Source organism: Chanodichthys erythropterus, chromosome 9 (assembly GCF_024489055.1).
Source record: "Chanodichthys erythropterus isolate Z2021 chromosome 9, ASM2448905v1, whole genome shotgun sequence".
In the NCBI taxonomy this organism is placed as follows: domain Eukaryota; kingdom Metazoa; phylum Chordata; class Actinopteri; order Cypriniformes; family Xenocyprididae; genus Chanodichthys; species Chanodichthys erythropterus.
Genome location: NC_090229.1, coordinates 30,325,619 through 30,353,071, shown reverse-complemented (window position 1 = coordinate 30,353,071; position 27,453 = coordinate 30,325,619). Strand labels below are relative to the sequence as shown.

General features: G+C 39.2%; 1 protein-coding gene across 4 annotated transcripts in view; it reads left to right on the top strand.

Annotated features, from left to right (window-relative positions):
• Positions 1 to 24,756, top strand: part of aebp1b (AE binding protein 1b) — a 60,453-nt gene extending 35,697 nt beyond the window's left edge. For 3 of the 4 annotated variants that reach the window (XM_067395298.1, XM_067395299.1, XM_067395297.1), the window contains 12 exons: positions 661 to 770; positions 873 to 1,012; positions 1,121 to 1,205; positions 2,578 to 2,722; positions 3,177 to 3,265; positions 3,540 to 3,663; positions 5,314 to 5,510; positions 5,825 to 6,004; positions 6,156 to 6,801; positions 7,539 to 7,678; positions 22,869 to 22,968; positions 23,047 to 24,756. In XM_067395298.1, coding sequence (XP_067251399.1) covers positions 661 to 770; positions 873 to 1,012; positions 1,121 to 1,205; positions 2,578 to 2,722; positions 3,177 to 3,265; positions 3,540 to 3,663; positions 5,314 to 5,510; positions 5,825 to 6,004; positions 6,156 to 6,801; positions 7,539 to 7,678; positions 22,869 to 22,968; positions 23,047 to 23,618 — 2,528 coding nt within the window. In that variant the 3' untranslated portion in view covers positions 23,619 to 24,756. The remainder of the gene's footprint in view (positions 1 to 660; positions 771 to 872; positions 1,013 to 1,120; positions 1,206 to 2,577; positions 2,723 to 3,176; positions 3,266 to 3,539; positions 3,664 to 5,313; positions 5,511 to 5,824; positions 6,005 to 6,155; positions 6,802 to 7,538; positions 7,679 to 22,868; positions 22,969 to 23,046) is intronic. The other variant, XM_067395300.1, reaches the window with a different exon arrangement.
• Positions 24,757 to 27,453: the final 2,697 nt, after the last annotated feature.

Below are 27,453 nucleotides of genomic sequence, written 5' to 3'. Positions count from 1 at the left end.
CCAAATCCTGCTTTAATTCAACAGCTGGTTCTTTTCAACGAAAATTCCAAATGTCCTCCCTGCTCATGAAACAGATGCATGGATGTAGTCTTTCATCTTAATGTGCCCTACTCTGAATGAAGACAATAAGTGGCAGAGCAAATTGTTTTGAATAAAAATGTTTAAATATAAGTTATTAGTCTCTAATACAGTTTTTTTTTTGTTTAATTATATCTTGATGAGTTTATTGTGTTTCTGCAAAGTCTTGTTTATAGTTTCCATTTACCTTGATAGTTAAAACTAATATTAAGTATATATGTACATATTTATACATACTGTCAATTTTATATTATAGAAGAAATCAAAATGAATGAAGTAATACACAAAATAATAATGATAAAAATTAAAATATAAAATAATTTAAAAAAATACTTGGAACACATTTTAGAACTCAAAGGATAATAAAATGACAAATTTAAATAATCAGAAAAGTCAGAATCAGAAAAGTATTGCACACTGCTTAATGTGAAAGCACAGATAAACTGATTTTAGTCTGGACTAGACCATATTGTGTCAATCACTTTCCATTCACATTTATTTATTTAGCAAACATAATGTTAGGACGTAGCACACATTAATCCATATTATTTTCTTCCTGTGATTTATGTCTTGTTGAATCAGTTTGTCCTCCTCTGGGTATGGAGTCTCATCGCATAGACAATGACCAGCTGTTGACTTCCTCTGTTTATCAACATCGCTATGGCTCACACAGAGCTCGTCTTAATATTCAGGTATAAAATATATGCACAGATACTCAAATGTATAGACTGAACACTGAAATGTGTATGAAATGTGATACGTTGTCAATGTGAACATATTGGCTCATGTAACAGGCGTCTGGTGATGAAGATGATATGAATGGTGGGGCATGGTGTGCTAACCCTGAAGAGAAGATCCACTGGATTGAACTGGACGCACGTACACTAACAGAGTTCACTGGCGTTATCACCCAAGGTCGAGATGACCCCTTAGAGTAAGACAGACATTAAAAAATTACCTCTGTGGTTCATTGATTTTAAGAACTACCAAACTATCTAAACAGTCTATGTGTACAGTACTTGTTATTGTTTTGTTGTTTCAGGAGCGACTATGTGTCTACCTATTATGTAGCGTTTAGTAACGACAGCAGAGAATGGACTGTTCTTGATGATGGATATGCTGAATGGGTAAGTTGCCTGATTGCCACCATTTTCTCTTATTCTTTTGGTTTCCAGATCTTTCTGTGATGCTTAAAGGTCATAGCTCATTAACTTGACAGGTATTTTCAGCTGGGGGTCCGTGACCCTGATATTACAAGGAGACACATTTATTATTTGATCTCAAACTACCTTTTGTAGTTAAACAATAAATATTAATTTAACTTCAGCCAAAACTAGAGTTCCGGTAAATGTTACATAGTTGCTCTAAAATTAAAATGTACTAAGTAGAATTAATGTACAAGTATATGACTTTTTACATCAATTATGATTATATGAATGGTTTTACAATAAAGCATCATACTAAAGTATGCAAATACATTAACATTAGGGGTGCAACAGTTCCGATTACTCACAGTTCGGTTTGTATCACGGTTTCGGTACGGTTCGGTATGTCAAATAAAAATAAAGAAAATAAGAACATAATCAAACAGCACAAATAAATAAAGTAAAGCAAATATACAAATAAATAAAGCTTTTCAGGTTTTTCATGTATCCAGTACAGAAAGGTACAGAAATTTAATAAAAAAGCTAATAAAATGAAAACAACATTCCATGTAATCTTTACTGTATAAATTAAATGAAGATCAGTCATTATTAATTAATAAGTTACTAGTAAGTCATGAGCAACGAGAGATTTCCTTGTCTGTTGTTGTTTGATTAACATTATATTATACATTATATCATATTAACATTAAAAACACATTCAGACAGCAGGAATGCAAGGGCTGTTGTCTCTTTAAGACATACATGGATCAGTACACACTGATACTGAACACATGAAAGAGACCTCAATATTTGCACGCTGTACACGCGCTTCCGCATGCATGCTTTGGATGAGTGTACAAATCTTCTCACAGCATGTGCGTAAGTTCTCTTTCACGTCTTGCACTCAAATGTTTAAATTGGCAAGGCTTGAATGAGTTTAGTTTAAATGCAGATAGCAATGTGCGCTGTTCAGGTCTCACCTGTGCTCGCTCGCTATCAACACTCGTTTAATGACGACATAAATGACTGCTCATATATAGAGCATAGTCTAACTCTGTCTGTCGGTTTTATTTATTTTCTTCAAACCATATTATAAATGCATATGCGTCGCCAGATATGAGATGAACCGTGGTGCAAGTGCGTGCCGAACCGAGTGTGCAGAATGGTACGGTTCGATTTTTTTTACCGAGAACCGCTTCACCCCTAATTAATATTGTTCTATACCCATGTTATTATAGGCCATGCTTAAAGTGCAGCACTTGATATTATACAATATGTAATTAAAAAAAAACAATTCAACTAAAACTATTTAGTCATTGAGTCACTTTTTTATCTTCTTTCACTCTGCTCTCAGTTATTCTTTGGCAACTCAGATAAAAACACCCCAGTGTTGTCTCAGTTTATGGAGCCGGTAGTGGCACGTTACATCCGTATCTTACCACAGAGCTGGAATGGTACCATGTGTATGAGAATGGAGGTTTTGGGCTGTCCAGTACCAGGTGAGACTCAGAACCTTTATTTATTTAGTGTTTTAAGCATCAACAGTTTATTATATACAGTCAAGCCAAAAATTATTCAGACATTTTTTCAATTTTTGATATATTTTTACTAGTGGGTGCAGGACACTATAGTTCATTTATATAGGTGAGGATAGCCAAATAAAGTAAACTGTGACATATATTATACCCAAAAAATTATACAGTGGACTACCAGTAAAATTGATAAAAAATTTGGAACCAAAAATTATTTAGACACTTTGACCAGACCATGTATAGCTTAAGTGTTATCTGACATAATTAAGATTGTCATATTTTATTACCATTTTTTAAGCTATAGTGAATAAACTGTATTAATGAATGAAATGTTCAAGGTGTCTGAATACATTTTGGTTTTACTGTAAGTATATTAATTATAAGTACATTAATCAACATTGTGCATTTGTTCTTTACTTAGATCCTCTCAGCCAGTACCAAAGTCAGAATGAAGTGACACATCGAGATGACCTGGACTACACCCATCACAACTACCTAGACATGGAGAAGGTGATGGGAGAGCCTGGAGTCTTAAAAGTTCATGAATGCCAAAAAAGATATAAGAATAAATGAGAGATTATGTTTAAGAAATTGTAAAACTCACCATCGTGCTAGGACGTTGTGGGTGACTGCCAGAGAATTTCTGTGTTTCTAAGCCATAAGATTCAAGGTGTAGCACATATTTGAGTTACACAGACGTTTTGTAGGCTTATGGATTTCAACAAACGATTAAATTTGTGGTAATCAAATAAAATAAAAAATTTAATTTTTCTTGTTGTCACAGCTCATGAAATCCATTTCTGAGGAGTGTCCCAACATCACTAGGTTCTACAGTTTGGGGAAGAGCTTTAAAGGTCTGGAAATTTATGCCATGGAAATTACTGATAACCCTGGGATACACGAAACAGGTGAGGAACATTAGAGTAGATTTGGAAGACACAGTGGGCCAATCTGGCGTAGAAACGAGCGCAGATCCGAGCACAGACATCGTCTTACAGCAGGGTTCACGTGTGATTTATCAAACATTCGTACCCTGTCAATCCTAGCGTATGAATTGATCGTAGGTTGATAATAATGGCGGCTGAAAACAATTGTCATTTAAATATCACGCTCCTAAAAATTCATAGTTTAGAAGCCTCGTCCCTAGAGTTTACAACACAGAGAAACGTAACCCAGTCAAAAAGAGGAAGTAATCTCATGAGAGAGAAATTAATTTTACACCAAAAACACCTGTTAACTTTGTAATTGCAAACAATTACATTAATTTATATGTTTATTTAATACCGGTAAATAAAACGAAACATTCATAGGCCTAGTTCCCTTCACAACAAATCCTTTAAGTTTAACATTATTCAGAACAGAACAAGAATTTAAAAAAAAGCTATAAAATTACATATTAAACTATAAAATAAAACATAAATAAGTGGCATTCATTAGCTATAAACAACATAAGTCAAGCCAAAATTAGTTTTTTAGGCTAAAGTGAAACTGATGGGCTTACCTCTCTCATTTGGCAATAATCCAAATATGTTTCTATATTTGCATGTAACATTTTGGTTGCTAAGTTATTTTTCATTATGTAAACAATTAAGGCTTTAGGCCTGCTTCACTCGTGTTCCAGTATCCACGTAAAACAGCATCCTTCACATGCACAAAAATGTGTGCGGTTGGGCGCTGAGCACGTTGATTTACAGCGGACCATTTAATTTGAGCAGTGTAACTTTTATGTTTGGTTGTCTGCAGTTTAGTTTGATGATGAATGGCTGAAATGTCAAGTTAGAAACGCTAGAACTGAAGTTGTGTGCGTGCGTGAGGCACCTGTGCGATCACTTGGATTTAAAAAAAATAAAGATCTAAAGAAACAAATACAATGCGTCCCAAAAATGAGCATCACACAGTTTTTTCTTTTGTTAATCAGTTATTTAAATGAAATATATGTTGTGTAGTCCTATTTTATTTTATAGCCTATAGACTGATTTTATTCAGTTTTACAGTTATTCAGTTCACAGAAGCGCTGCAGGTGCATTATATGACGATGTGTGAATCCTCATGTTCTTTTGTTTATGCTGCTATTTGCGCATGTAGAGCTAAACCCCTGAAAAAAGCATTATTTTATGGTTTTTAATGGGTCTCAAACACCCATCTATTCCCATTTAATTTTTGAAAAAATATACATGTTATTTGACATTCTAATCTGGGAAAATAATCTAATTGATCAAAATGCTCTTATTACAATTCTCCACCAGATTTACTATGCTGCACGCAAGTTCACGCTAAGTCAAAAACTTGCGTAACGTTACATGAGCTGAAACCTGACGTGAGATTTGATCGTAGCCACCGCTCACGTCAATATTGATAAATGCCAAGTTTTGCTTGGAAACGGCCAAAAACATTTGTTTCATAAATGAGGCCCAGTATTATTCCATTTTGGTTATGTTACAGGTACTAATCATTAAATGATTTGTTATAAGTTTTGAAATTTTAACATAAACGAGGAGGAGAAACAAACAATGTGTGTTCATTATCCAATTGATGAACATACCATCATCTTTCCCCAGGAGAGCCAGAGTTCAGATATACAGCAGGTTATCATGGTAATGAGGCTTTGGGAAGAGAGCTTCTTCTAATGCTCATGCAGTACCTGTGTAGAGAGTATAAAGATGGCAACCCTCGAGTGCGCCACCTTGTGGATGAGACACGAATTCATCTGGTGCCATCAGTCAATCCTGATGGGCATGTGAGAGCTTTTGAGAAGGTGCGTTTAAAAATGTATAAAAAAGTGAAATATATAATTTTTGTATCAATAGGCAGGGATTGTTAAAATATTTATTGCTTTCAAACAGATTCAATGTATGCTAGCACCATTTGTTGTTTGCTTTTGGGATATGAGCCAGAAACATCAACCTTTTCAACCAGAGAGGTTAAATTCCTAGGGAACATGCAAACTGACTAATAATAGACAGATCAATGTGGATAAAACAGTCTGCCAAATGTACAAATATAAGTGGTATTTAATCTTTACTCTTTAATCTCACTAAAGTATGCAAGTAACATAACTTTGTTTCACAGGGCTCAGAGTTGGGCAGCTGGACATTAGGGCACTGGACTGAAGATGGCTATGACATCTTCCAGAACTTTCCAGACATAAATAACATTCTTTGGGATGCAGAGGATAAGGGCATGGTGCCCAAATTAACACCAAATCACCATGTATCCATCCCTGAGGGTATTCTTTCAAGCAATGGCTCAGTAAGGAAACAGTACTGTGTTATATATGTTAATTTAATGAATCAAAGTACCACTCACCTACTTTGGTCAATTTTAAGACACGTTCAAGACCAATTACATTAGAGGACCAGAACTAAATGTTGTATAATATTCTTTATGTTCTCCCTTTCAGGTTGCAGCGGAGACTCTTGCCCTTATCTCCTGGATGGAGAGTCATCCATTTGTGCTTGGTGCCAACCTGCAGGGTGGCGAGAGACTGGTGACATACCCCTTCGACATGCGCCGCCTCACCAAGGAGTCTGAGGAGATGGAGAAAAAACTCAACTCCAGAGCAAATAGACGGAAGCGACAGTACGAGGAAGAGGAAGAAGAACCTAACCCTTACCTTCACATTGGATACCATCAGGAGACCTACAGTGGCCCCCAAGAAAACCATGCATATCATCAAGAGAACTATGGATACCATCAGGAAAGTTATGGGTACCACCATCAGAACCAAGGGTACCATGAGGAGAACCAAGGATATCACGATGAGACCCAAGGGTACCATGATGAGAACCAAAGGTACCATCATGAGGGTCACTCTGAAGGGTACCATGAAGGGTATCAAGAAGGATACCCAGAGGGATATGGAGAGAGTGAACCAGAGGAAGAGATCAGAGTGGTTGAGGACCAGTCTTTGTTCCGCTGGTTGGCCATATCTTATGCCTCTACTCACCGCACCATGACTCAGACCTATCAGGGTGGATGTCATAGTGATGATCCAACAGGTGGGCTGGGAATTGTCAATCGTGCCAAGTGGAAGCCTATCCCAGGAAGTAAGCATTAGGATTTTTTTGTAATGGTAATTTAGAACAGGGGTGTCCAATCCTGCTCTTTGAGGACCGTATTCCTGCTAAGGTTTGCTGTAGCCTGCTCATGCCTGGAAGTTTCTAAAAATCTGGAAGAACTTGATTAGCTTGTTGAAGTGTTTTTAAATAGTATTTAAGCTAAACTGTCCTGGAAGGTGCTCCTTCAGGTGCAGGATTGGACACCCCTGATCTAGAAAGATCTTTCAGATCAAATTGAATCTGCTTTGACACATTAAGGCACTGATATACAGTATATCAAGCGAAATCGAAGAACAAAAATTTGAACAAAATCAGGCCAGAACAAAATTCGTTTGGAGTTTGTTTCAGGAATTTGATATACAGAAGGCTTGCTAAAGCAAACTTTCCGGAAAAGTTCACTCCGGCAGTTTGTCAAGGTCAATGTCTACAAGTAAAAACATGAACACTCTGGAGAGCGGCTTAATAGAAGAAAATGAATTTGTAAATCTAATCGAAGTGATACTTTCACTGTTTTTTCATGTTTAAAACTGTAAAGCTGCTTGATTTAAAGCAATCTATTGTATAAAATGGTATATAAATAAGCATGATGTGGCTTAAATGCAAAGCCGAATTGCAGAGCTTGTGCAAACATAAGTGATGGAACAAAAAAGAACTTCACACGAGTATATTGGGGCCTTTAGTGACTTTATTTTTGATACCTGTTCTTGTCCCTTCTTCTCTTGTAGGTATGAATGACTTCAGCTACCTTCACACTAACTGTTTTGAACTGTCAATTTTCTTGGGCTGTGATAAGTTCCCCCATCAGAGTGAACTTTTAAGAGAGTGGGAGCATAACCGAGAGGCACTGCTGACCTTCATGGCTCAGGTAAACTGTTCACATTCACATCATGTGAATGGGACTACAACAAGTGTTTAAAAAAAAAAAACTTGTCTCTGGGTTACATATGTAACATGGTTCCCTGAGAAGGGAATGAGATGCTGTGTCATGGCACTGACCACTTTAAACAACTCAACCTGCAATCCCCATAAACAAAGGCCACCATGCTGCAGGACCGGAACCAGTGGTGAGCAGATATCTGACTCTCATCGCTCGAGAAGAGAGCCAGACACGAGTGGAGCTTTCTTATTGTGAACATAGTCCCACAGTCCCCCCTCAGAAACTGACTGTGCTCCACTCCCAAACAAACAAAGATTGTGTGAGTTGTCACCCATAAGAAAGTGGCAACAGTGCACGCTGAAGGCGTTCCCCTAGCGTCAATGCCATGATGCAGCATTAAGTTCCCTTGAATTGAAACTAGTAGGTAAAAAACCCAGCACCAGTGTTGTAGTACTCAAGTCAGTCTTAAGTCTGAGTCCAGGGCTATATTTTCTATCACTAGTGAACATGGGCGACATGTTTGGGGGGGCAAGAAAAAAATCATGAGTAGGCCTACCTCCCTCAGCAGAAATTTTAAGCAAATGAGTATAAAAACGACAGCATACCTTAGTGAAGGGCTAAACGGCATCCACCGTGTACGGCTGCGGCATCAAAGTGATGAACTGTTTTATTCAAATCCACATGAATGGACCGTTCAGTGTTCAGTATTGCAATGTCCGAGAGTCTCTCCTGTCTCATGGTGTTTCTCATGTATGTTTTCAGTCGGCGCAAGCAGGAAAAATTTCTTTCACATGATGCAGTGTTAATCGGAACCGTCAAGAATAACTTAAAGAGGTTGCCAACATTTACTAGACTGTGGACTAGCTTTGACTCTCTGAACAGTGACAATCGTTGTTCAAAACTTGTTTCTCCAGTTGACATGTCGTTGAAAAGTGCCAGTTCTGCATTCGTCTCCTCTTCTGGAAATCCATAGTGATGACAAATAAATGTCAGGTCATCTTCGGTGTCCGTATTAGAGCTGAGGATGTGGTTGAGTGCAATCAAAGTTTTAATTTCATTTTCCTGAAATCGCTCACGGATCTCATTAATAGTGTTGTTCAGTACGCCGAAATGCAATTCTTTGTAATTGTCCTGAGCTGAGGCTGAGTTCGGTCCAGGTACCGTCGCTTTGGTTGTTCTCCTCCATGGACGTTGCGGGCCGCAGTAGTTGTTCTTGTCGCACAACTCGACTGTGAACTTCCAAAGCTGCTGAAAGTAGTGATCAGTTCTCATTGCTAAAAGAGCAGAGATTGTGGAAGATGCTAGGCTTTTTACACCAGCATAATGTAAGGTGGATGACTGTAGCGCTTTGGACAGTACATTGCACTGTATGAGAACTCGTCGCATCAAAATGCAAGGGAACAAAAAGTGAAAATCAGTCACTGATGTCAGCAGACTACCTGCCTGTCCCCCGACTCGCACATCGTTTTCAGAAATTTCACTAAGAGTGTCAATAATTGTCTGAAAATTGTCAAGTATGGCCTTGAGAGCCTCTGCGCGGCAGCTCCATCATGTGTCACTAAGAGATTTCATAGTGGTAGATGTACCTGAAAACTCAGTGCTCCGTTCTCGCAAAGACTCAAAAACAGCATGTCGTTTTGCTGACCCCTCGATGAAGTTATAGAGAGATTGAACATTGGTCAGCATGTGCCTCACAGCTGTATTGGTGCGACAGACATCCACAATGCAGAGGTTGAGGATATGCGAGTGACAATGGACATACATCGCCAGTGGGTTTTCGGTTAAAATGCGTGTAGCTACACCACGGTAGGTTCCTCGCATACTTGCCGCACCATCGTAACATTGCGCTCTCAAGTTGCAGATATCAAGATCAAAGCTGGTCAGTACGTTCTTTAAAAGAAGGGCCAAAGATTCACCATCTGTTCTGTCAGTCCGATAAAATCCGATGAATGATTCATGGATACCGAGGTCTATGTCGACAGATCTTAAAACCACTGCAACTTGCTCATGCCTACTTATGTCTTGCGTTTCGTCTGCAATAAGGGCAAAAATCCCGGCTTCATGCACTCGCTGTATAATGTCAGTTTTAACCTGACCGGCCATTATATTGATCAACTCATTCTGGTGCTGGCTTTGAACATAATTAAAAAATCTCTCTCTCTTTTTGTACAGCCGGTTAATTAGTTGGTTATCAGTGGCCCTTAAATCCATCAACTGTAAGGAATTTCCCCGGTTTTCTGATTCGTCCGTTTCGTCGTGACCACGTAGAGCAATACCAGAGTGACAACAGAAGAGCAAAGTCTCGCATATTTTTTTCAGATATTCTCTGTTCTCATCCACTCTCTTTGCGTGTTCACTGCTTATTTGCGTGGCTACGCTTCCTGTTTTAAGTGTCTGTTGATGACTCTTTATTTTTAACCCAGCAGAAATGTGCACGCTGCTTTTCTGATGTTCACAGAATTTTTCAGTGGCATTTTTCCAGTTGGCAAATCCAGTCACTTGAAATGTGTCCGTCTTGGACTCATTGCCAGCAAATGCGTGACATGTGAAACAAAAAGCACGATCAATGGCGGGACTATATTCAAGCCATTCATAAATCCCATACCATTCTTTTCTGAACTTTCTACCGTCAGTCACTGGAAATGCAATTACTGGTTGATATGGCCCAATGTCAATAAAGCTTGCAGACGTTTTGGGTCCGTGAACTGGATCTCGTTCAGGTCGCGCGCTGTCTGAGGAGGCCTGACTAACCGCTCCAAATTGCTGCGGAGCTGACGGCTCACATCGGGAATTCTCAATCTCATCCTCTGAATGAATGACACTTGTCTGCTCAGTTACCTGTCCTCCATCAGCAGTTTTTGTTTTCTTGGAGAAATAATTATCCAGTGTATTGGGACGCTTAGCCATTTTGCCGATTTCTAATCATTCTAACAACTATTCTAAAGTAACCTATTGCTCCTATTTTGTTCTGCTGCCCCCTATCAATACGGAAAAGTACATATAAATGCATATTAAGCAATTTTCAAAAATGAAACTCCGTGTCCATGACTACAATAAATTGATGGCGATATGGGAGGGGGGGCATTTGCAAGCAGCAGAAAGCCACCTTCATGCGACGCACATACAGTAAACATCTAAGATTACGAATGTAACCATGGTTCCCTGAGAATGGGAATGAGACACTGCATCCTATGATTCTTTGAGGAGTGCCTCCAGCGTGACTGGTGTCTGAAGCATGTGTCTAAACGTGACAATAACATTGACGACAGCAGCCTATGACATCACTACCAGTGCTACAAGAGTATAAAAGGGCGCTTGTAGTACACGTCAACAACAACTTTTGTCTGAAGGAGATGTGGGCAGGCATACCTGAGATGTTCCCTTTCGAATGGGAACTCGCACTACGCTTTGGGGTACAAATACCCATTCCGCCATGCTGAAGGAAGGAATGCATAACAGCTGACATAAAATCAGTGGCTTCACAGATTTAGGTCCGGAGTCACAATTCCCAGGTGAAAAAAAAGTACACTTCTATAATGTACTTAAAGTGCTCTATTTTCATGCACTAATTTTGTACTTAATATACTAAAAATTCTTCTTTAGTACTTAAGCTAGTCTTAAGAACATCTAAGTGTACTCAACTGTGCTACTTTGAGACACCATGAAATATGAACTAAAATGTGCTTTTATTATACTATCTCTGTATTTAAAATATATATTTAGTAGTGGTATCTAAATAAATTTTTTAAATACAGAGATTATATATATTAAAGTATATTAAAAGCACATTTTAGTTCATATTTCATGGTGTCTCAAAATAGCACAGTTGAGTACACTTAGATGTTCGTAAGATTATCTTAAGAAGTACTTGTAACGTAGTTCGTAAATGGGAAAAAGGAGGTCTACCAGTCAAACAAACAGTCAAACAAAGTTTAATTCAAAATAAACAAAGAACAAAACGAAAGTAATGCCGGCAGACCCTCGCGGACGTCTGCCGGCCACACAAACATAATAAACCATAAAATAAAGTCCAGGCCTGGTCCTCTCTCGTCCTTCACTGATGTCGCTCCTCCTTTTATGCCTCCGGAGCTCCTCCATGAGAGACTCGAGGCCGGCACGCCTCGCAGGTGATGCTCGTTATCACACGCGTCACCGGCCTCGCGCCGTTCCCTCACGGCTCTCGCCCGCCCTGCTCGTCACAGTACTAAAGAAGAATTTTTTAGTATATTAAGTACAAAATTAGTGTGCGCAAAAATAGAGCACTTTGAGTACATTATAGAAGTATAATGTTTTCACCTGCGTTCCCCATCTTAGATGGTATGCACCAGCTGCTATTGTGACTATTGCCTAGAGCCAGAAACCCAGCTACATATCCCGTGGGCAGAGCTCAGAGCCTGGTATTCCTTCAAATACTTTCAATGTAATATGACAAGGATAAGGAATATTCTATCACTCCAGGAGACACTATACTGCTGATGAGTAGAGGTCTCAGGAAAACCACACTCAAAAAGGTGGAGACCTAGCAGCACTAAAATATCATCAAGAAGGCTCGCAGAGAGCCAACAACCTGATATAGTATCCGAGGGGAGCTCTATGGTCGGAGGCCTCAACAAGACTATCTAAAGCGAGAGAAGGCCTAACTACGTTTTGCACTAAGGACTGCTTACCAAGCAGGAGCACAAAAAAGCTTTACAACTCGATACTGCTATCCAAGCAGAGCTCTGGGAGTGGAGGTCTTAGCATGATGACTCTCTAAATTGAGAGGGAACCTAACAATGCTTTCCTAAGGGTGGTTCTGCCAAGGAGGCTCACAGAGAGCCATTCAACCCGATGTGACCACCCAGAGTAAGCTCTAAGAACAGAGGCCTCTTCAAGATGACTCTCTAATGGGAGAGCAGGCCTAACTACGTTCTACACCAAGGACTGATTACCAAGGAGACTCACAAAACAGCCTGACAACTCATTACTGCTATCCAGAATGAGCTCTGGGGTTGGAGGCCTCAGCAGGATGACTCTCTAGAGTGAGCAGAGGCCTAACGACACTCCACCTTAAACAGTTCAACTAAGGAGGCTCACAGAGAGCAATACCACTCGATGTCACTGTCTATGCTGAACAAGCTCGTTACAGGAAGCGGAGGACCTTGCCCATAACTGAGAAGTTTCCACTACATTCTCTTACTAAATGACCAATGGGAGCTACCATCTAAGGCTAGCTACAACCATTGTATAACCTGTAAAATGATTTGGTCTCTAGGCTCCAGCACTCTCAAAGGGGCCATGCAACAAGAGGGGTTCGCCCAAGGTGAACAGACTACTTCCTGTTGGAGTCCAAAGACCAGAAAATCTCTGAGCATTCCTTGGTCAGCAGATCACAAGAAAGTATAAGGGGGCTAAGCAAAGCTAAGCTCTCTTGTAGGGAGTCAGAAATCCTACTATTAAGGGTTCCACTTACACTCAATCATGAAGACATGGCTGCAACCACCCTGTTTCAAGACCCATCTCAGGGGGAGGGTTCTGCTCTTCAGCCAAACCCGACGAAAAATAGGCTCTCTAGACTCCAAACCTCACAAAGCTGCCTACACCTAGGAAGGGTTCACAAACTAAGGCAAAAAAACGCTTTGTGTTGGATTCCAGAGATTGCCAGAGAGAGGGTCTAGAGAAGGAGGGTCCCACTTTATATTAGGTGGCCTACTATGTACTTACATCAAAAATAAGTATAGTGTACTTATTGTGTTCATGTTGTATTGCAATCACTTGTGCTGCTATTGAGGTGGGATACGGGTAAGTTTAGGGACAGTTTTTGTGGTATGGTTAGGCTTAAGGGTGGGTTAAAGGGATAGTTCACCCAAAAATGAAAATGTTGTCATCATTACTCACCCTCATGTTGGTCCAACCCTATATGAGTTTCTTTCTTTTGCTGAACACAAAAGATTTTTTAAAGAATGTTGGTAACCGAGATCACGTGACCTACAGTTGGCCGTTTGAATCGGCCGAAGTTAAGCTAGCCGTAGACATGCTACAAGACAAGATGGTGAGACTGGAAGATAAGAGTCGGCAATGCAACATGACAATGTCTTCCTTTCGATCACGTTAGGGATCCTGTGTACCCTTCCGGGTCGAGAACACTGTGCGCATCTGTGCTGCCGCTTCGCACCTGGACTGTTTGTTTGTATGTTTTTGCTACATGTTTTTTCCACTGTTCTGTTCGGATTATTTTTGTCAGTATTGGATTACTTAATTTCTCACTGCTGATCTTTAAACTGGACTATTGTCATTTTCAAACTCCTGTTGTCCGTGAGCTTGCCGCCGCCGGGCTGCTGCGAGCCCTCTACCCACTAATGTCCCCACCACGTTCGGCTCTTCTGTTGGGTGAGTCACCGCTCTCTCAGTCGGTTGCGCTGTTCGTTTAATCGCTTGCTATCTGGGTGTGTTATCTCCTATTTAGTTTGCTGTTTTTGGTGAAGTGGCGTTCAGGGTCTGGCTAACGTGGTTTTTGCCTGTGATCGGCTCGCATTTGATACATACACCATTTGCGGCTTGTCTTCAGGAGTACCTATTGCTCTAAGCCTGATACCCCTCCGTGCATTTGGACTAATCAGAGATCGTCGTCCATGCCCAGACAAGTACCCGCCGGCAATACAACACATCGCTCTTTAATTTATCTCACTGATGCCAAACAATGTACCGCTAACTTGAATTCCCTGCATCGTCATTTTGTCATTTTGAATGTTTTAATCTGACTCAGCATGTTCATTTTCCTACCCATACTCGTGGTCATATCCTTGATCTGATATGTACATCAAGGGTTGATATCTGTTACATCACTTCTTCTGATACTGGTATCTCTGAACACAAACTTCTTGATTTTAGCTTAAGTCTGCCTATGCGTAAGAAATGCCTTAAAACTGTTATTTCATACTGCAATCTGAAAGCTATTGATACTGCATCATTCTGTACCTCTATTGTTTCTTCAAACCTCTCAGATGTCTTTGATATTTCTTCTCCCTCCATGATATTATCTAACTTTCACTCCATAATTTCTGAAATCTTACAGCAGCATGCTCCTATTAATACCAGAAATGTCCCTTCCACACACTCTTCTCCTTGGTATACCCCTGAGCTCCGTATTCTCAAAGTTACTGGTAGACGGCTTGAGCGTCTCTATAGAAAAACCGGTCTTACTGTACATTATTTAGCCTTTCTCGATCATCTCAAAATATACAAATCTGCTCTAATCTCAGCTCGCTCTAGTTTTGTCTCTGCCACAATTAATAAATCAAGTAACAGGCCAAAAGCATTATTCAATACAATAAATAAGCTCACTAAACCTCCACCTCAAGATTCCCTAGCTTCTAATGAGCTTTGCTGTTCTTTTCTGGACAATTTGCTTGAAAAGACAGATGCCGTCCACCAATGCTTCTCTACTGATACAAAGCTCAACTACCCACCAAATTTATCCAGTCAAACTCTGTCTTGTTTTTCTTTGACAACCCCATCTTCTGTCTCTAAGTTAATCTTGAAATCCAACTCTTCTTCCTGTCAACTTGATCCTGCTCCTACTTCTCTCCTGAAACTTTGCCATTCTTCCATCTCTGCACCTATCTCTCACTTCATCAATACATCTCTTACCTCTGCTTCATTTCCTCTGCCACTCAAAACTGCTGCAGTTACCCATGTTCTCAAGAAACCCAGCCTTGACCCCTCTGTTCTATCTAATTACTGTCCAATTTCAAATTTACCCTTCATAGCAAAATTACTGGAAAGCACTGTTGCCTCCCAACTCCAGTCTTTTCTAGTTGAAAATAATCTCTTCGATCCCTTTCAATCTGGTTTTCGCCCCCTCCATAGTACCTAAACTACACTTGTAAAGGTTGTGAATGATCTACTGCTTTCTGCTGATTCTGGTTTTCTGTCTATACTTCTGCTACTTGATCTCAGCTCTGCATTTGACACCGTCTCCCATGAATTACTTGTTTCTCGTCTCTCTGATTTGGGTATTTCTGGTTCTGCTCTTTCTTGGTTTTCTTCCTATCTCTCTTGACAGACAATTTTACATCTCAGTTAAGGATTTAACTGAGATGTCCCCTTGACTGTCCCCCTGAAAAGAGGTGTTCCCCAGGGATCCGTTCTCGGGCCGTTATTATTCATAATTTACATCATACCACTTGGTCAGATTTTACAGCGTCACGGTCTTAACTATCATTTTTACGCTGATGACATTCAATTATACTCAATCTGCACACCTACTCTACCTCCCCAAACAGACAAAATCTTTGCATGGTTTGGCTCCCCCTTATCTCTGTAATATGCTCGTCCCCTATACTCCAACTCGCTCACTACGTTCCTCTGACTCTGGCCTTCTTGTTGTCCCTCGGCATCGCCTCTCTTCAATGGGGGGCAGATCATTCAGTGTTATTGCACCCAAACTCTGGAATTCTCTCCCACGCTCACTCTGTTGTGTCAATAATATCTCTGAATTTAAATCATTACTCAAAACTCACGTATTTTCTGAATGATATACCCCTGATTTGATTAATTGATTAATTGAATTTGCTTCTTGCAAACACAGCTATCACAGTGGATTCCCTCCCTTAAAAACAAATCAATCAAGATAAAAAGGGCTCATTGTATCTACACTAGTGACAGCAACAGAAAAGACCTACGAACACTGATCTTTAAAATACTACACTTTCAGGACAGAAATTAGATTCTCAAAGGAGCCCGAACTGCCGGTCCAATACTTCACAAAAGCAGTTTGCTTCTTTTCTTCCCCAACTACAGCAGTCAAACCACTATGAAAAGACATGAAGTGAATCAGGCTAGGAAAAAACTCACACAGCTTGGGATCCATTCTTTCATGATTTACTCCGCTTCGATTAAGGTGACACATTGTGGATCAACCTCTCTTCTTTAAACACCGGTCAGGTGGAATCTTATGCTTCTCAGCACCAGGAGTCCGCATTGCATCTGCACGAATCGGAGGACGTGCCAGCTGTGGTGTTGACGGACGCCAGCCTGCGAACCATAGCAACTGACTAAAAGACTCATCGAATGCAGCGACTAACGTTATACCGAGCATCACATCAGTGAACCGGTATACCGAGTCGGCTCTTCCACTCGAGTGATCGACTGTTATACTGGCCACGTATCCAGACAAAGTTGTTAAACAGGCAGGCAGGAGACTTTGTTCTTGATCTCTGCTTTCTGCCTGTCACGATCACCATCTGTTCCTGTCACGTTCCTGCTCACTCCGGACTCCATTTCCCATAATCCTCACATGCACTCACTCCACCAATCACCTGTTGCCACATACAGCCTAGCACTCCACACTGATCACCACACCCAGCTGCACATCATTACCAGGACTATAAAGGACTTTCACACACACCACCTCACCGCAAAGTCTTGATTACTACTGTGTCATTTCTGAGCGTGTATATCCTGTCTGCCTGCTTGTTATCGTTCCTGCCAGTTTCTCGTTATTGACCCATTGCTGCCTGTCCTGATCATTGCCTGTCCCTTGACTACGACTCTGCCTGTTCCTCACTGTTCCTGTTTGTTCCTGTTTTGACCCTGCCTGTACGACCACTCTTGTTATTAATAAAACGCTGCACTTGGATCCTCTGCCTGAGCTTCCATTCACAACACTGCCTTCTCATTCGGCTCTTCTTTTTGTTCCCTCAATTTTCCAGATGCCATGCATTACTCTTGTAAGTCTAATCTTTTTTGTTACATACTTAATATGTCTTGCATTATGATGTCTGATTTATGGCTCTTAATATAGTATTGGTTTAAATGGTGCTGTTAAGAGAACTAAATGTTTGGATTTTTTTTTAGATCTAAACAGGCCTCTGTTGCATTAATACAGGAATCTCATTTAAAAGCCTGTGACATGCATCGTTTTCAGAATAGACATTTTAAAATAGCCTCATTTTCTTCATCTGTAAGGAAAAATAAGGGAGTTTTGATATTGGTTGCCCGGCACCTTCCCTTTTCAATACATTGTTCGAAGAGTGATGCGGATGGTCATATTACATGTGTACTTGGTACTTGGACCAATATTAAATGTGCCTTTGTCTCAGTGTATGCTCCGAACTTCCAACAACTCATCCATATCATACTGAGTCTTAATGACTATCACCTTGTCGTAGGGGGCAACTTCAATGAGGTCCATAACCCCTCACTTGATAAGTCCTCAAATCCTCAAGATCTCCATCTGACCCAGCTGCTTCAAAGTTTTTTAATGACTTCATAAATCAAGTAAAGGTATGTGATATATGGCGATTGAGAAATGAAGTTGTTAAAGATTATACATTATTCTCAGCCCGCCACAAGAGCTCTTCGCATATTGATTATCTGCTCATATCATCTGCTTGTATTCCATTTGTTCGTAGATATCCTACCTATCCTCCTTTCAGATCACTCCCCAGTAACACTGTGTCTTGTTCCTTTCACTGTTCCCTCTGGGTGCAAACGTTGGAGATTTAATACTTCCCTTCTTCGTGATCAAAAATTCCTGTCACAGCTACGTTCTTCCTTAGTAGAGTTCATTAAATTTAATAGTAAATCTGCAAAGAATCCCCTGTCTCTATGGGAGTTGACAAAATGTTTTATAAGAGGGAAATATATTGCCCTTCTCTTCCTTTCAATAAAAATCTAGAAATATCCACAAAGAACAACTGGAGAGACAAATTCGGATGATGGAACAGGACCTCAAAAATACTTATTTTCAATGGAAGGCAGATAAACTACTTAAATCTGAACTGAAAGGACTACTCTTACATAGAGCTGAATTCATAATGCACAGCACAAGGCAGTCATATTATTTTAACAGTGAAAGACCAAGCAAATTATTAGTGCTACGGATTAAACATATGGAGGCTAGAGCAAATATGTATAGTATAAAGAATGAAGGCATTCTATATACCCAACCAGAAGATATAAACCAAATTTTCAAAACATTTTATGAACAGTTGTATATTTCTGATACCTCTGCATCAAATCAGCAATATATTTTGTTTCTTGAACAGTTTCATCTTCCTAAAATTGGAGAGTGTTGTCATGATATACTTAATAATCCTATGTCAATTGAAGAATTAAAATTTGAACTTGAATTAAAACTCTATGCCAGAGAACAAAGCTCCAGGTAGCGATGGAATTCCTCCTGAATTAATTTCTGTGATCTGGGATATATGGTGCCCCTTATTCTAAATTCATTTAACTTTGCGATTGAAAATGGAGCCCTACACAGGGACCAGAATACAGCTCACTTATCACTTATTTTAAAAAAAGACAAAGACCCCTAGGAATGCACTAGTTATCGTCCTTTCAGTTTAATTACTTTTGATGAAAATCTCCTTGCCAAAACTTTAGCCTTTAGGCTAGATAAATATATAAATAAGGTCATAAATTATGATCAGTCTTGCTTTCTCAAAGATCAATTTGCATCAGATAACATCAGCTGATTACTACATATTATTCATAGATCCAGCTCCTATTCGGCTTCCTCCACTGTCATCTCATTGGATGCGGAGAAATCCTTTGATAGGATCGAGTGGTGCTTGCTCTTGGCAGTTTTTAAACTGTATATATAGGGGCTGGACATGTATTTATTAAAATGGTTCAAACACTCTATAACGGTTGTTCAACTCGTGTACTCACCGGTTCTTTAGTGTGTCCATCTTTCGCTCTTGGTCGAGGTACTCATCAAGGCTGTCATTGGCTCAAGCAGTACGCCAATCTTCTGCTATACAGCCCATTGTAAATACCTTACATAGAATCTCTTTCTACACTGATGATATTTTGCTCTATGTCTCCAATATTTCTGTGTCCATCCCTGAATGTTTAAATCTTTTCAACATATTTAGTAAGCTTTCAAGTTATAAAATCAATTGGAATAAATCAGTTTTAATGCCCCTAATGATGCATCAAGACAAGAATCGAGCAGCTTACCCCCTTGATCTCTATAGTCAATTAATTTACATATTTGGGTATCACAATATCCCCAACTATACGCTTTATCCCTAAATATAATTTTCAAATTCTCTTAAATAAGATCAAGGAGGATTTAGATAGGTGGTCCCCATTATGTTTAGCTCTACATGGAAGAATAGCTACCGTTAGAATGAATGTCCTTTTTGATCAAACCTCGGCCCAATCGCTACTGGCATCCGAGGCGAATGCGCTATCAATGACACTAAACACCTCATTCTCTAGCGGGCGTCAATGTGCAGTAGTTTACTTTAAAAGCTCTCAGTGTCTGGCCTCTGTTACACAGGTAATGAGAGTGGATGTCTGTTTATCACAGCTGACGTGAAACAAAATGCTTCACGAAAAATAAAGCTCAGATGATGAACGAATGACAAGGAAGCAAAAAAATTAACATACAGTACACAAGAGTAAATACAAACAAGAGTTTCTTGTTAATTGCAAACAATTTTGCTTAAACCATCAAATATGAGGAAAATGTTTTTATGTTTATATTATTTTAATGTTTTAAAATATACAACATACAAACAACATAATCAGTTTATATATATATATTGACTTTCCAACTGACCATCAAAACATGCAGCAAAAGAAAGCCACTTTTATGTTGACTGTGGGCTTCCCTGGAGTTGTTGGAGCCGTTGATGAACTCATGACACATCATTGCACTAACTGTAAATGAGGAGACATACATCAATAGAAAAAGATTTCACACCATCAATACTAATTTGTGATAATTTTGCACAATGCAAAGCAATTTTCAAAAATAAAATTAAATATTAAAACGTTTCAGTGTCTTTTTCAATGATTTTTTTTTTTATAATAACATAGAATTATGGGTGCTGTGCTGCTGTGACTTCACCCTTGCAGACTCGCTATTGGGTGATTCAGAGGTTAAGGGTGGCCATTTTGAGTTGACATCATTGTAGTCCTTAGTTTACAGCACTTAAGTCAGCACTTAAGAATCAGTGTTATACTTTACTAAAAGTTGCTTTTAGCTTCTTTATAAAAGTCTCCTACTCTTAGAAAAGTCCTACTCTTTACTAAGAATTTTTCGACACTTAAGTGAAAATTTAAGACTGCTCTTAAGAGCATTTCTGAGAAGTTTTATACATACGGGCCCAGATCCTTATTGTCATCTATGTAATAATTCTATAGTAGGTTCGTATTTGCACGTTCTGGGAATGCCATAAGGTGGTACCTTTATGGACCTTTGTATGTACGGCCCTTTCATATAGTTTACATCTAGAAATACCTCAGGACCCCTTGATCTTCCTGCTCTTAGATGACTCTACACTTCAGCTAAATATTCATCAAAAGAGGATCTTATTGGCTGCAGGTACTGCAGCTAAAAAAAAATCTTAAAACTATGGATTGAACCATCCACCTTTTGTACTTACATCTGGCTTTTTTACTTCAGAAACATTGCCTTACTTGAGGGAACCACTGCTAAACTCAGTGGGGCCAAGGACCGAACTATTGAAAGCTGGTCAATAACTGCTGAAATGTTGTTAGAAAAACTAAAACCTTGACTTCCCAATAGGGCTGGGTATCGTTCAAAAATTTTCGATACCGAGACGATACCGATACCTTGACTTCGATACCGATACCTAAACGATACCTTTTTCGGTACCAGTTTTATAAAATCTGTTTAAACAAGATTACATAACCTCAAACAAATCTTTGGTTTTATATTTTAACTTTGTTGACTTTTTATCAGACTCAAAGACTCATCTCCTGAGCCAATGTGGGGAATAAAAAAAGCACAAATTAACAAAATTTACCCAACACAATAAATCAGTGCAAATAGTTTTAATAAAGTTTAGTTTTCAATGGAAAAAATTAAGTATGTGAGGCTCTATTTAAATCACTCAGCAATTGTTCTTCAAAAAATGTATTATTATTAACAAGATCAAAGCGGAAGTAAGAGTGACGCAAGTTCGTTGCGTCTTACCGTGAAATAAGAGTTCTGTGTCTTTATTAAAATCAACACATTAATGATTCATCTGTCATCCACTCGCAATTAATTTGAATGTTATTTTTTTATTACTTGGCCCGACCCGCAAATTATCCGCAGTATCAGGAGGACGCTGATACCCCTTTTTCAGCAGAATTGTTCGCGTTCTGGAGCCAGAGGCAGAGCCTGTGCTCGTGCAGGTGAACGAGCCTGTCACGAACCGGTCGCGTGTTTCCATAGACTTGAGGGACGAACGCTGATGTAAAGCTGCTGTGTGTTGTACCTGTCCATAACTAGTCTAAAAAACATTGCGCGTTCCGCTGTTTCTGCAGGCAGTGCTACACTTTTGTTTTCTGTTAACAATATCTGTAGTGAACCGGCTGCTCACATAAACAGCCGTTTCTCACCCGTCCATTCGGAGATAAACTGAAAACGAAACCGTTGATTCAATCGCCCTCTCGCACATATGGTCTCTCTCGCGCGTATAGTTTTATATATTTAGATATAAATAACAATGTAGCGCAACGTTACTTGCTCCTCAACGAGACAGCGAAAGCATTTCTCCGCCCCCCTCTTCGATCGGCTCCATTCTGAGGTACCGAAATTTGGTACCGAATGACAAGACACTTTTCGATACTCGGTAGTATCGAGGCAGTTCGATCGGTACCTAAAAAGTATCGAGTTCGGTACCCAGCCCTACTTCCCAATAATGTGTACTTGTTTTATGTAATTATTTTTCTTTTCTTTCAAGTTGTTGACGTGTACTACAGGTGCCCTTTTATACTCTGGTCGCACTGGTAGTGACATCATAGGTTGTCACCAGCCAATGTTATTGTCACATTTAGACACGTGCTTCAAACACCGGTCATGCAGGAGGCGTTCCCCAAAGCATCCTAGGATGCAATGTGAGTTCCCATTCGAAACAGAAAAAAAGGGCTGTTTACTCTGCTGTGCATAATAGAATCAAATTAATAAAAAAACAAATATATTGACCGCGTTCTGTTTTCTATCATGTGGCGTGCATGTTTGTGATGACGTAAGAGGAATGCAAGTGCACCAAGGTTTGATAGAATCAAGTTGAGCGTGATCCAGATCACATGCCCAGTGTGAAAGCCAGCTTAAAATATGGTATTGGACCTGAGACTGACTTCAGTCTGAGTCCGGTCTTTTCCGAACTTGAGTACAACAACACTGCCCTGCGCAACCTAATATTAACTATGGTTGTTTTTCCAGGTGCATCGGGGCATTAAGGGAGTTGTGAGGGATAAAGAGGGAAACCCTATTCACAATGCCACTGTGTCTGTGGAGGGAGTCAACCATGATGTAAGGACAGGTAAGATATTTTCTGTAGTTAATGAAATGTAACTGTTTGTGTATTAAAGAGTTTCAATAAAAAGACTTCTACTCTTAGGTGAATCTGGAGATTATTGGCGACTTCTAAACCCTGGTGAGTACCGTGTAACTGCCCGAGCAGACGGCTACTCTTCCTTCACCCGTCTATGTGTGGTGGGGTTTGACCCAGGTGCTACCTTGTGCAACTTTGACCTCAACAAGTCTAACTGGGACCGCATCAAACAGATCATGGCTCTCCATGGCAATAGGCCCATCCGGTTGCTAAGCAGCGGCAACAGGGGCGGTGGGCAGCACTTTTCACACAGCAGTAACCAAATCCCAAATTCTAAATTCAGTAACCAAATTCCTGATGGTAACGGTGGGGACATGAAAAGGGCCCGTCTCCGTCAATTAAGGCTAATGAAAATCCGCCGCCTACGGCAGCAGAGGCTTCTGGCCAGCAAAACGACACCCCCTACCACAATCATGACTACCACAACTTCACTTCCAACTACCACAGAGAATACAACCCCCTGGTATGACACCTGGCCCCTTGGGGAAACCTATGAAGAGAGCACAACCCCAGCAGAAGAGATTGAGTTGACAGATGCACTGGACTACAACTACAATTACAAGATAGATGATTATTAAGAGCAAACTACAGATCAAAGTTTTGGTCATTGTTGCCATGCTTTTACACCCTGCTTTTATTGGACTCAGTGACTTTGAAGAGATCAGAGTTAAGAGGTGTTACATCTAAAACTAGAGTATTCTGGCAACACTAAAAATTTCTTTCCACATTTTTTAAGTAATTACACAAAAGATTTTTATACCAGAATATGAAAGTTGACCTCGATAATTAATAACTCTCAATTTTGAAAAAATTTCAACCTCAAAAAGGTTGAAAGCAGCATCGAATGGCTTCCAAAGCCTTAAAGTAGTAAGAATAATTCTGTTCTGTATTCCTGGCTACACATCTACTGTATACTACAGTATTCTACCAAAACATAACATGAAAACTTCTCATATGACCATCATGCCTACTGAGGGGAAATAAGAATGTTTTAATGCAAGAGAAGGGGCTGTTACCATTTCTCTCACATAAACATTGTCTTTGTTTGTACAGAGCAAGTGTACAGGGGAGATTTTCCCTTAAAGTTCCACTAGGTTCAATGGCCTGCTCTAAAGGACAGTTTCTTTTCAGTAAATAAAGTCTTGTTTTCCTATTCACACTGTTTTTGTTTTATCTGCATTCATGTCATGTGCACATCAAGGGGCTCATTTATAAAATGTGCCTATGCACAGATTTGATTTTAGAGTGTGCATGTGCTAAAATCCTCTATGTTCAGATTTATAAAAACAGACTTTGACGTGGAAAAAGCAATATTTCTATGCAATATTTTAGAAATAAGGCCCCAATTCACCACCTTCAAACCTTGTCTGCTGCTGAATGTCAGGCTAACAGTACACATCAAGGGTGACTATATTTATATTCAAGATTGATTGAAGTACTAAACACACTTTTATATACCTGTGATGTGTATTCATTGATTGGTAGTGCACGTTGACTAAAGTACACAGGGGGACATCTTCTAAGATCTTTCTAATGGGTAACAACCTTAAAGGGTTTATAAAGCTGAATGGAAATCACAAGAAAAATCTCAGAATTTAGGATTATTGGTGTTAAATAGTTGTTGATGTTTTTTCTGAATACAGAAAGGCTAATAAGGAATTAATTCAAATACTTGAAAATGGTATCACTTTATACAATAAGGTTTAATTCATTGACATCAGTGCATCAGGTATCATGAATTAAAAGGTTAGTTCACCCAAAAATGAAAATTCTGTCATTTATTACTTACCCTCATGTTGTTCCACACCCGTAAGACCTTCGTTAATCTTCGGAACACAAATTAAGATATTTTAGTTGAAATCCGATAACTCAGTGAGGCCTCCATAGCCAGCAATGACATTTCCTCTCGCAAGATCCATTAATGTACTAAAAACATTTTTAAATCAGTTCATGTGAGTACAGTGGTTCAATATTAATATTATAAAGCGAAGAGAATATTTTTGGTGTGTCAAAAAAAACTAAATAACAACTTTTATAGTGATGGCCGATTTCAAAACACTGATTCATTATGCTCCGAAGCTTCCTGTAGCAGTGTCAAATCACGATTCGGATCGCGTGTCAAACCGCCAAACTGCTGAAATCACGTGACTTTGGCGCTCCGAACAGGAGATTCGATACACTGATTCATTTGTGCTCCAAAGCTTCCCGAAGCAGTGTTTTGAAATCACTAAATAAGTCGTTATTTTGGGGGGGGTTTTGGCGCACCAAAAATATTCTTCTTGCTTTATAATATTAATATTGAACCACTGTACTCACATTAACTGATTTAAATATGTTTTTAGTACCTTTATGGATCTTGAGAGAGGAAATGACATCGCTCCCTATGCTGGCCTCACAGAGCCATCGGATTTCAACAGAAATATCTCATTTTGCGTTCCAAAGATTAACAAAGGTCTTACGGGTGTGGAACGGCATGAGGGTGAGTAATAAATGACAGAATTTTCATTTTTGGGTGAACTAACCCTTTAACTAACAACAATTTTAAGAAATGCAAGTACATGTTAAGAATATATATTTAGATATGAACATTAAACAAGTTACATGTCGTTATATTGTTCATTATTTTATGTTAACCAATGCACTAATTATATGTAAGATTATAAATAATATGTAATATAAACTATATAAACATTTGAATAAATCAGAATGAACTAACCTAGGAAATGTTTACTATATTATATCATGCATCAACAAATAAAGAATCCAAGCAAACAGTGGATCAAATGAATGAGAAGTGAGTGTGAACAGATAAATATCTGGATCATGTTGTAAGGCCCAACGAAGGTTTCCAATAGAGCGAGTGAAGGTTTCCTGCGTGTTCAGTCTTTTCAGTGTGGCAAAGTAGTTTAATTCAAATTAAACTGTTATCACTCCATTTTGTTATGACCTTTGAATTTGGTGTTTCATCGTTTATAAATGACACAGAGAAAATTGCATTTAAAATACAATAATAATATTCTACCAAAAAAAAAATACATTTTAGTATTATATGACATCCCCTTCAGCCCCAAAAAAAAAATCAAATCTATGTGCCATGTGCTTGACATTTTTGGCATCAAGAATGTGAATGAGACATGACCACATGTTCGGTCACATGCTGTCAAGGCTCCATTGTGTGTTCATAAAAAATTAATTGTACATCCAAATGTGTTTTCTAAAATTTTTGACAATTTTAATGCACATTTTATGAATTCAATAACTCAAATACCAACAAAATTGTGTGTTATGCATAAATGACAAAGTCCTATTAGAGAATAGATTTTTTTCTGTATGGCTACAGTATTGTTCATTACTGGCAGGCAGTATAATAGCCTTTTTGCCTGTGTTTTAGGTTTGTGTTAGTAAGTTTCATAGAAGACAGAGAGGAAAAGTTGTATCTTATCCAGAAAGTATTGATGATAGTGACACCAGTGCATCAAAAAATAAGGTCGTAATAAGAAAGGAAGAAGCTGAAGAATAGGGAGAATAGAAACAGTTAGGGTCGTCCTTAGGGCAGTCCAACCCGTATGAACGCCCCATGCTTGAGGGGGCCCTGCAGTGAATGGACTGAGGGTGGATCCCCCTCCGGAATCCGATCGCGAATGAACTGCGGTGGGCCCCGCTTCCACTACCTCGCACTTGGCCTCGCACCATGCTTAGGACGGCCCTGGAAGCAGTGGTAGTGATGGCAGAGATGAAGAATATAAGTCATAGATTGTGGAAGTCAGGTATTTGGATACATTATCCTTTGCAAGATGTGATCCATACTTCAACCAGAGGTCAGAAAAAATGCCACTGCCTATTGGCCTCACTTCAGTCAAAATCAGGTATGCTCCAAAAATGATGACTAACCTGCTCAAGATCGAGTTACATGTGGAAAGTGTGGGCTACACTGAAAAGCTTTTGAATTTTTTAAACACTAGATAGTGTTTCAGATAGTGAAAATGCATTTGAATGTGTGTGCAGTTTTGCCAAAACTAATTTACCCTAATAGGACAATGTCAGTTATAAATGACGAAACCCTAAATAAAGGTCAAAGGTCAGATGTAGAAAATTAATTTTGGAAAATGATCTTAGCCTTAAATATATGTAAAATATAAAGTCATTATTTTTTTCTAACTGTAATTTCATAATTTGACCCATAGAGGGTTAGGTTAGAAAATAAAGGAACCTGAACCTGATCAGATTATTTTATTTAGCTCTTTACTCTTATTGTACATGTTCATTCAGTTCTTAGTCACACAGGGTCCTCGCACTGGCCGTTCATTATACTGATCGATAACCAGATGTTATGGCTAAAGCAATTTAACAATGCCGCCCATGCTCGCTATTGTTAAAAGATACCCATGTAGCCCCATAGACCAGAGGTTATGG